This window comes from Orbicella franksi, chromosome 15 (genome assembly GCF_964199315.1).
Source record: "Orbicella franksi chromosome 15, jaOrbFran1.1, whole genome shotgun sequence".
Taxonomy (NCBI): Eukaryota; Metazoa; Cnidaria; class Anthozoa; order Scleractinia; family Merulinidae; genus Orbicella; species Orbicella franksi.
In genome coordinates, this window is record NC_138159.1 from 6,802,689 (window position 1) to 6,813,685 (window position 10,997).

At 42.8% G+C, this 10,997-nt stretch overlaps 1 protein-coding gene across 1 annotated transcript; it reads left to right on the plus strand.

Moving 5' to 3' along the window:
* The first annotated feature begins 26 nt into the window (after nucleotides 1–26).
* LOC145469176 (uncharacterized) lies at nucleotides 27–3,349 on the plus strand. Its single transcript, XM_081452878.1, has 3 exons — nucleotides 27–767; nucleotides 1,309–1,377; nucleotides 2,299–3,349. Exons 1-3 carry the CDS (start codon nucleotides 27–29, stop codon nucleotides 2,314–2,316), a joined length of 828 nt encoding a protein of 275 aa, XP_081309004.1. The 3' UTR covers nucleotides 2,317–3,349.
* The last annotated feature ends 7,648 nt before the right edge of the window (nucleotides 3,350–10,997 follow it).

Sequence of the window (10,997 nt, forward strand, 5' to 3'; positions counted from 1 at the left end):
TGCGGATAGACAATTCCAGATATGCAATGGAAGGACCCCATACAACGAACATATCTACACCAACTTACCCTCGGAATGAAAGATCTGTTACTCAGAAAGACAGGATATATGTCGGTAATGTAGAGAAGGAGGAAAGAGAACCCTCTGTCATCGTCGGGTCTGCTTCCCCAACTCACACAAATTCTGTACGTGGAAATTCAAACAAGAATCCGTTAAAATTAGAAAGCAAAGATCCGCCAAATCTGGTGAAGGGTACACAAAAAAGTACATCGATTTCTTGCTGCAACGAGGTTGAGCGATCTTTAGTGAAATCAAAGAGCTGCCTTCCTGATAACTCCAAACGGGATGGGGATGTGATACCGGGGAAGTGTGTTGAGCACAGTGTGAGAAGTCATGTTACGCCAGAAAAACTCAATGGAATTCCCTCGCGGTGGAAAAGCAACGTCTTAAATACAAAGAGAGCAGAGAATGATGATAGATTTACTCACACTGCGACTTCTACGACAACGGGATTCGATTTTGACAGTCGTTCATCCGGTGATGAGACGAATTCTTCAGCGAGGACTCGTGTCTATCACAGAAAAACAAACTCCAGAACACAACAAAGCGATTTGCCTCCAGAAAATAAAATACGTCAATTTTGCCATGATACTGCTGGCCAGAGTGAAGAAAAGGCAAGTAAATGTGGACACCAGGAACATCGTTGTCAGTTGGTGAATACCCCTGTTGTGGGTAAAGGTCTCAGCTCGCGAAGGAAAGAGAAAAAGGTTCGTGTGACCCAACACCCATAAATTTCTTTAAACACGTCCATAAAGAGTTAAGATTCAGAAGATGGCTATTTTGATAGCAGAGGCCCATTGTATTGTGATTTCACCGACAAAGAAATTAAAAGGAAACGCTTTGTGATCGACATGTCCAGTTCTGCAATATCTGTTCAGACCTCCTATGGGACATTTGCTTGCTTGATTGATTGCTTATTTGATCGATTGACTGAACGACTGATTGATCGACTCGCCGAGTGATCAAGCAAGCAAGCGAGCGAGCAAGCAAGCAAGCAAGCAAGTAATCAATCAATCAATCAATCAATTAACTGTTTAATAAGAGGACTGCGCAGAAGGTGCAATCAAGAACCAATTCACGTCTCTGGTCCTCAAGCCGCCATTAGCTCTACATTTTTGTCTTCATTGGACGCTGTGTACTGTGGTAATGGGCTGTGCAATTTCGATTCCTAAATGCACCGAAAAGATATATTTGGTAAACCTTAGTTTGATTAATTTTGTTTTCTCTTGATTTCACTAACAACATTAGATGTGTCAGCGACCATTACAGCAGGACTTGGAAAGACCTGGAGTCTCACGTGGGAAATGCCAAGATGATGTAGGAGTTTTTTCTTTACACTTCAAAGCTAGAAATGCAGTAAAAATCCGCATCTAAGTACCTAGTAATTTCACAACCTAAAGGCTGAAATTTGGCATTTAAATACCCAAAAATATGAAAACCTGTTCATTCTGACCTCGAAAATTCTAGGTTCTTATATGTGGGTTTTTACTGTACTAACTCTCCTTCCTCGCATGCATACATTTCCTTTCAAGAAGTTCTGAGAATTTGATAGTACATCTAGACGATATTCCTTTGTTGATGATCTTGCTTATTCTCGTCACCTGTACTCAGTACAATATGCACAAGTTAAATGCCCAAGTGTTACCTTCCTGGTCAGCGGTGTTTCAGTATGCGCATGCGTCAGGATTCCACGTGTTCTTGGACCAAAGGGCGTTGTAGCGGGTTTGCGTTCATTCAGTCTTTTCTTGAGCGTGGAGACTTTTCTCAGAGGCTGATTCCCTCACCCGTCCCTCCCCCGTCCCTCCCTGTCTTTCCACTGTTTTATCAGTGTGACGGGTGCCTGTTTTTCTTCCTTCCGCGTGGGGGCTCATGGCTGGGTTGCCAGGATTTTCCAGCCATAGCTAGCCATGGGAGCGGTCTCCATCTACCAGCTGGCTGCCAATAGTGGAAACTCCCAGATGTCTCTAGCACCCAACTTAAACTTTGCGAGGCAGTTGCTAATTGATTGTTTAAGGAGAAATAAGATATGGATCATTATACAGAACTAAAGAGTTCTCAGTGTTTCGATTTCTTTTTACTACATCCGAGTCACTGTTGCAAGCCAGCCAGTTCTCTGGTAAAACCAAAAGGCTATTCGAGGTGTGAGGCTGGCATCTCAAAAGCTCTGCATGAAGTTGGTTCACTGACCTAACACTTGGATTGTTTCTAATCAGCTTGTTGTTTTTTTTTATTTTTCAGGAGGTTATGTTACTCTAACATGTTGTACAAGACAAACTGTACATATATATGTTTTTATTTGTGAAGAAAGAATAAAAATGGAACACATTTAATGACTAGAAGTAATCATAGATTATGAGTGCGTTCGTGTAAAGGTGTTTAGGCAAGGTTGGTATGCTGGTCTATTGGAAAGGTGTAGAGGTACATGCAAAGCTAATGAATTTGGTTAGGCCATAGGAACAAATGTTGTGTAGCATATTTGCATATGTTTACTTTAGAAAAGAGTACTGTTAGATTAGCTTAGCTCTGGTTCGTCATTCGTGAGGTATCACGTGTAGTTTGTTTTGTGGTAAGTTTGTCAGGGTATATGGTAAATTGTTGTACATACCTGAAAGATTGTTATAAGGACAGAATTGGTTATTAATGGTAATTGTAGAAGGGCAGTTAAGACAATTATTACAGTCTAAAAGTGAAGTTAACGAGTATTTTTAATTGTGAATTTGAACTTGAACTGAACAACTTGAACAAAATAACGAACAGTAGTTATCACAGAGGGTGAATTCCAAAAGTATTTGTATAGTTTACATTGAACTATAACTCAAAAACTTAAACAAAACAATATGTACTATGTTCATTTTGTGTGGGGGAAATTCTCTTGTTGACAAAGCAGGTTTAGTTTAAAAGGTAGCAGACAAACCTTTTGTGATATAGAAAAGTGATAAACAATTACTCTTTTCAATTATTTCTATTTCTTGGCCTTCTTCAGCATTACAGTCATCACTACATCCACACAATGTTAATTCCTTTTCATATTCAGGGCAAAGAAAACTATCACCGAGGCCTCAACGGGAAGTCGTGTATGACGTGCAGTAACAAATTTTCCGGACATATGACGAAAAATCGTTGCTAAATTCCGAGCTACATAACTCGCATGGTTAAATTTGCGACCAGAAATCATGGCTAAATGCCGAGCTACGTAACTCAGATGGTTAGATTTGCGACCAGAAATCATGACCAATTTTCGAACTAAACCACTCGGTGAGTTAAATTTCGGACCACAAATGATGGCCAGTTTTGGAACAACACCACTCGGTGAGTTAAATTTCTGACACAAATCATGGCCAGTTTTGCAACACCACTACTTGGTGAGTTAAATTTCTGTCCACAAATGATGGCCGCTTTCCAAGCTACACAATTCGGCAAGTTAGATTTCTGACCACAAATTATGACCAATTTTCGAACTACACCACTCGGTGAGTTAAATTTCTGAAAACAAATCACGGCCGCTTTCCGAGCCACACAACTCAGCAAGTTACATTTCTGACTACAAAGCTCAGGCAGAGGAGCGAAATAACACAGCTGAAGTTGAGCTTCGTCAACGCAGTTGTTTGTTGCTGACGACGGGCGATTTCGTCTTACAAGGGCAAGCTCTACTTTCGCACCAGAAGACATACATACCGCCTTAAGGCATCGATAAATGTTAACAGTGATATCTTGTAGTCTCATGATATCCAGTCAGAAAGACTTGAAAAGAAAATTGACTACTTACAGCTTCCAAATTACAGTGTAAATGTCCACAAAAACCCGCACTTGAACGAAACAAAGACCCGCTCTCGAAAGAAATGTACAGCACACGGTTTGGCGATGATGTCACTCGTTTCGCCCCTGCTGCGGGGCGGCCAAATCGGTGTCGCAACTTCGGACGAAGGTCCACCGTCCCATGAAGCTCGACTCAAGTCTGCATTAGGACTACGTTCTACGAACGCAATTACTCTTGAAATTTACCCCCGAGTCAAAAGTTTTTTTGAGCTTGTTTTTTGTTCGTTTGTTTTTCTTTTTCACATTTGCGAGTGATATGGACTACGCTAAACATGAAAAACCCGTGGAAAAAAAAAAATTATTCTGCCAAACAGGGTTCCTGGAATGTCGAAAGAACACTCATCAAGATCAATCATGTGTAATGGACCTTTATACAGATGTCACGCTTTTCTGATTGTTTTTCATTCAAACAAAAAATCAGCCTTGCCGCTCGATTTTTCATGGTGAATTTAGTAAATATGTAAAGTTTCATTAGAATCTGTTGCAAAGTCACGGAAATATGGGACCTTCGGAACAATAAGAACTTGCCAATTTTCTTTAAAAACAAATGTATGCCAGGGGGCAAACGTCGACCCTTGGCATACATTTTTTTCTAAAAATTGCCAAGTTTAGGGTCCCATACATGTACTTGCATGTCTTTGCAACCGATGTTTGTAAAACTTCGCTTATTTACGTACTTTGGCACGATAAATTTGATGTATGGAAGTTTTTTTTCTTTGTTTTATATGCAAAACACGAAAAATTATTGATATGGCGTAACATCGGTCCATTTTCAGGATTCTTAAAAATCCACGGCGGTCATGCGCATGGACCCTTCAAATAAATGGCGTTTAAATTTGAATGACAATAATTATACATCTTAAGCCTCACATTCATTTGAAAAAACCTTTGTCTGGAAACATAAGTACGAGGCTAAGGATGTTTAAAGACATGTATATTCAAATTTTGTCGCCATATAAACAAAGGGCCTCTGGTGTACAGTACCAAGAATTGAAAGACAACTACACTGTACGTTTTACTTTATTAAACTTGTGTGTTACTTCAGCTAAACTTACACACTGCCAATTATGCGGTCGAACTTTACTAACAACTATTTTTCTTATTAATCATAACAATTACAATTTCCTCAAATGTGATTGGTGCATAAACTGGTGTATTTTGCTCTAATTAATCTGCAAAGTTGTACTCGGACAGATACACGAGCCAATCATTTTAAGTCCTCTCCACTAAATCCACCAATCACAACATTTATTACAGTCACTATAGTAACCAATTCAAGAGACTGACTGAGAAATTGTGAAGGTTTAGTTTCCAGTGACTGTTTTGAAAGAAACTTAATAGCCATTTTACAAGCTATTCCCATATTCTTAATTGACATTTAAAACTGACTGTTAAAGTTTTTTTTCAAATTGTGGGAAATTATAATTGTTATGATTAATTGTTAACAGGACATTGTGTCGTCCAATTCAGTCTGTAATCTTACTCGTGATTAACAAATCTGACTTCCGCTTCGCGGTCGTCGGATTTTGTCACTCCGATCATTCGTATGATTACAGACCGAATTGGACTCCACTCAGTCCGTTTACCATTCTTAATTGCAAGTCGTTGACCATTGTAATAACAAATCAATCACCTGTGATTTGGCAAATCTGACATTTATATAACGGTTGTCATGAAAACAATCCTACAAAAAATGATTACACTTTCCCTGTTTTTTCTGTGCTCCTTATCATTCTCCTAAAATCTCGGGACCCGTCCACACTACGCTGGAGAAATTTGAAAAGGGAGTTTTAATTTCACTCCAAAAAAGAATCAGATGTCGAGGAAAAGGTTGTTGTTATTCATCGTGGTGGATACAATAATAAAGTGTATTATCGTTTGTCTCACGATGTAGTCACTTGAGATGTAGATCGCGACGTTTCGACTGCTTACTGCTAGTCTTCTTCAGGCGATAAGGTCGACTGATTGCACGGTATCATTTATATCACAAAGGTCGGCTGTGATTGGTGCATTTCGATCCTCCTATTGTTCCATTGTTCCGGCGAGTAGCTGTTCCCTCAGTGGTCCGTTGTTGTACCGTTCTCCTGTTGTTGTGTTTCTTGATCGTGGGTATCCATGCTTCAGGAATTTCAATTCCACTATCCCTGTTGATGTTGTTAGGGTGAAGTCTTATGTGAATAGCTTCCTTGACCCTACGTGTGTACCAGTGAGGATCTCGATCAATAAACTTGACCTCATTCCAGATAGGATAGTGGCCGGTCTCGTGGGTGTGTTCAGAAACGGCGGAGGTCTGGGTACGGGCGAGTCGTATATCCCTGTCGTGTTCTTTGATCCTCTCCTGCATAGATCTCCCTGTTTCGCCGATGTAGACTTTGCCGCACTCACAGGGAATCCTGTAGACAACACCATCTTGTTTAGCCGGGTTGACGGTGTCCTTTGGTCGCACTAAGTGTGACCGAAGTGTCGTGTCGGACTTAAAGACGGTGCGAATGCCTTGTTGTTCTAGGCAGCGGCGGAGAGACTCCGAAACTCCTTGGACATAAGGTAAAACGGCGGTGGATTTAAATTCCGCGACAGGCTCTCTTCTTAGGGCTGTTCGTGCCTTTGTGATCTTCTGTACAAAAGAGGAGGGATATCCGTTAGAAACAAGTACAGATGACAGATGTTTCTTCTCTCCAGCGATTACTGATGGTTTGGTGACGAGACGTTTAGCCCGGTCGCACAGACACTTCACAATACCGCGCTTTACTGACTGAGGGTGGTGTGAATCATACGCTAGGTACTGATCAGTATGTGTTGGTTTCCTGTAGACACTGGTGGTAAGGCGGCCATCAGGTTCTCTGTAAACTGACGTGTCGAGAAAGGCGATCTTGTTGTTGTTCTCGATCTCCATGGTGAAACGGATTGATGGTTGTTGACTGTTCAGGTGTTGCAGGAAGACGTCAACTCTATCCCGATCCAGGATGGTGAAAGTATCATCTACGTAGCCTTTCCAGATCTTAGGCTTGCAAGGTGCGGACTCTATTGCTTGTTCTTCAAATATCTCCATGTAGAGATTAGCAATAACCGCGGATACAGGGCTCCCCATGGCTGTGCCGTCTCGTTGTTCGTAAATCGATCCGTTGTACTGGAAGTACGTAAATCTTAATACGAAATTCAAGAGGTCCGCGATTTGAACTGGTGTAAGTGTAGTGCGGTCAGCCAGGCCTGCGTCGTTCTCCATTTTTTGTAGCGCGGCTTGTACGGCGCCCTCGATCGGTACGTTGGTAAACAGTGACTCTACGTCGAAAGACACCATGATCTCGTGGTCCTGGATCTCCTCACTGGCGATGGTGGAGGCGAAGTCAGTTGAGTTCTTCACTGTGAAGTTCGAGTTACCTGCAAGAGGAGATAATACGTTAGCCAAAAAAGCAGACAGGTCGTATGCAAAGGTGTTGGCACACGACACAATTGGCCTTAGCGGTGTGTCGGCCTTGTGGACCTTCGGCAAACCATAGATCCTAGGTGGTTGTTTGTGTCGGGGTCTGATCTTATTATAAACCGTCTCTGATATGTATCCACTCCGTTTCAGGGTTAGCAGCTTCTCAGATAGCTTCTGGGTCAAGCGGTCTGTCGGATCTTTGTTGAGCAGCTGGTACGGTCCGGAATCAATTAGCGCTGACATTTTTGCGTGGTATGTGTCAGCGTCCAGGATTACGCTGGCGCGTCCTTTGTCGGCCGGAAGGACCATGATGGAGTTGTCCTCTTTTAAGCTTTTAAGAGCCTCCTGCTGTTCCTTGGTGATGTTGGGCGTGGGTGGTTGTGCCTGTTGAAGGATGGTGTTGACGGATCTCCTGACTGTGTCTGCTCGCTCCGCATCTAGTGGCCTGACTGCTGACTCAATCTTGGCGATGATCTTTATAATAAGATCAGACCCCGACACAAACAACCACCTAGGATCTATGGTTTGCCGAAGGTCCACAAGGCCGACACACCGCTAAGGCCAATTGTGTCGTGTGCCAACACCTTTGCATACGACCTGTCTGCTTTTTTGGCTAACGTATTATCTCCTCTTGCAGGTAACTCGAACTTCACAGTGAAGAACTCAACTGACTTCGCCTCCACCATCGCCAGTGAGGAGATCCAGGACCACGAGATCATGGTGTCTTTCGACGTAGAGTCACTGTTTACCAACGTACCGATCGAGGGCGCCGTACAAGCCGCGCTACAAAAAATGGAGAACGACGCAGGCCTGGCTGACCGCACTACACTTACACCAGTTCAAATCGCGGACCTCTTGAATTTCGTATTAAGATTTACGTACTTCCAGTACAACGGATCGATTTACGAACAACGAGACGGCACAGCCATGGGGAGCCCTGTATCCGCGGTTATTGCTAATCTCTACATGGAGATATTTGAAGAACAAGCAATAGAGTCCGCACCTTGCAAGCCTAAGATCTGGAAAGGCTACGTAGATGATACTTTCACCATCCTGGATCGGGATAGAGTTGACGTCTTCCTGCAACACCTGAACAGTCAACAACCATCAATCCGTTTCACCATGGAGATCGAGAACAACAACAAGATCGCCTTTCTCGACACGTCAGTTTACAGAGAACCTGATGGCCGCCTTACCACCAGTGTCTACAGGAAACCAACACATACTGATCAGTACCTAGCGTATGATTCACACCACCCTCAGTCAGTAAAGCGCGGTATTGTGAAGTGTCTGTGCGACCGGGCTAAACGTCTCGTCACCAAACCATCAGTAATCGCTGGAGAGAAGAAACATCTGTCATCTGTACTTGTTTCTAACGGATATCCCTCCTCTTTTGTACAGAAGATCACAAAGGCACGAACAGCCCTAAGAAGAGAGCCTGTCGCGGAATTTAAATCCACCGCCGTTTTACCTTATGTCCAAGGAGTTTCGGAGTCTCTCCGCCGCTGCCTAGAACAACAAGGCATTCGCACCGTCTTTAAGTCCGACACGACACTTCGGTCACACTTAGTGCGACCAAAGGACACCGTCAACCCGGCTAAACAAGATGGTGTTGTCTACAGGATTCCCTGTGAGTGCGGCAAAGTCTACATCGGCGAAACAGGGAGATCTATGCAGGAGAGGATCAAAGAACACGACAGGGATATACGACTCGCCCGTACCCAGACCTCCGCCGTTTCTGAACACACCCACGAGACCGGCCACTATCCTATCTGGAATGAGGTCAAGTTTATTGATCGAGATCCTCACTGGTACACACGTAGGGTCAAGGAAGCTATTCACATAAGACTTCACCCTAACAACATCAACAGGGATAGTGGAATTGAAATTCCTGAAGCATGGATACCCACGATCAAGAAACACAACAACAGGAGAACGGTACAACAACGGACCACTGAGGGAACAGCTACTCGCCGGAACAATGGAACAATAGGAGGATCGAAATGCACCAATCACAGCCGACCTTTGTGATATAAATGATACCGTGCAATCAGTCGACCTTATCGCCTGAAGAAGACTAGCAGTAAGCAGTCGAAACGTCGCGATCTACATCTCAAGTGACTACATCGTGAGACAAACGATAATACACTTTATTAAAGAATCAGATGTTTTCCGTCCACACTAGGAAAAAATTTAAAAAACTGCAATCACGTGCGGCAGAAAAGTTCAAGACGTCATCGTTTTCAAAAACCTCTGTTTTCGAAACGTTTCCGGTCACACTGAGGCCCCTCCCACACTACGCTGGAAGAATTTACAAATGCAATTATCACCGGTCACTTTTGATTGTTTTTGAGAAAAACTGGGTCAGGGAAATCACATTATCATGACGCCATCGTTTTCGAAAAGCTCCGTTTTCAAAATGTTTTCCCTCCACACGGAAACGAAAACCCGGTGTTTTTAAATTCCTCCCGCTTGAATTACGAGCGTTTTCGAAAAGCTCCGTTTTCGTGATGGATTCGTGTGGCAGTATTCCTACCCGTAGGAATAACGCTGCGTTTTCAATTTTTTTCAACGTATTGTGAACGGGGCCTCACACTGACGTCTTCGAACCACCGTGGCAGCTGAAAAGGTCTGCACGAAGATAACCCGCTTGGCTTAGACAATTATTGTTTGAATGCTTTAGCAGATGCAATGTTGGTCTTACATGGTTACTTCTAACTGCAGAAAGTCGTATAATAAATCTCTTGTTAGGGAGCAACGACGACGGCGACGCTGATGAAAACGTCTTGAAAAACAAATACATTTAGATTTTACTATAGTCCCAATCTCTAAAGGAAAAGCCCTGCCAGCGAGATTGAGATCTTGTCTTGGAATTTCGAGGTTACTTGGATCCGTTCAGTTCACCTATCGGACTAATAACATGTTCAAGTTAAATAGGTATCGGCAGTGTTAATTCCAAAACAGGAAATACAAAGAATTAGCCGTCGTGGTTCCCGTTCTCCAAACAGACAGAACTTCGTTACTTCACATTGGTGTTTAGCAAAACATGGCTAAGAGTAATGTACAAAGATTTAAACGTGCACAGCCAAAGTTTTGCTCGTTAAGCCTTTGTTTAGTGACGCTGTCGTTCCGATGCTGTCGTGGTTTGATTAATCTCCCTAATTAACTAAGCTAGCTCGGGATCATACTGGAAGAGAATCAACATTTTTGTTTGTTTGTTTGATTTCTTTGTTTTCTTTACTTAACGAACGTTGTTAATTCATAAGGTAAATACCTAGGGTAAGTACACTGAAAGATACTGTTCTGAAGGTAAAAAAGGTTTGCTAAGATCAAAGCTAACTGCAACGAAAATCAATAAAATCAATCCTTGATAGTTACAAGTACAAATTCATATAAATATCCCTTGTCGAGTTCCGTGGGGTGTTCTGGCTATAATGGTCTTTACTGGTAGGCTCCGCCCGAAAGGGGTACCTTTTTCAGGCTTCAGGTATATCAAAGGGTAAGAATAAAGAAATAGGGAAATCTATCATCTTGACTCCCGCCACAACGTGTAATGCTTGATGCTTGATGGACCTCGGGGCGGAGCCTTCCCAAATAACGCTTTTGCGAGTACATCCCCCTCACCTTAGGGGGGGGGGGGGGGAGTTTGTTTTAGTTGAAAAGTAACTGAATAAGATGAAGTTACAAAACTTGTGAAATC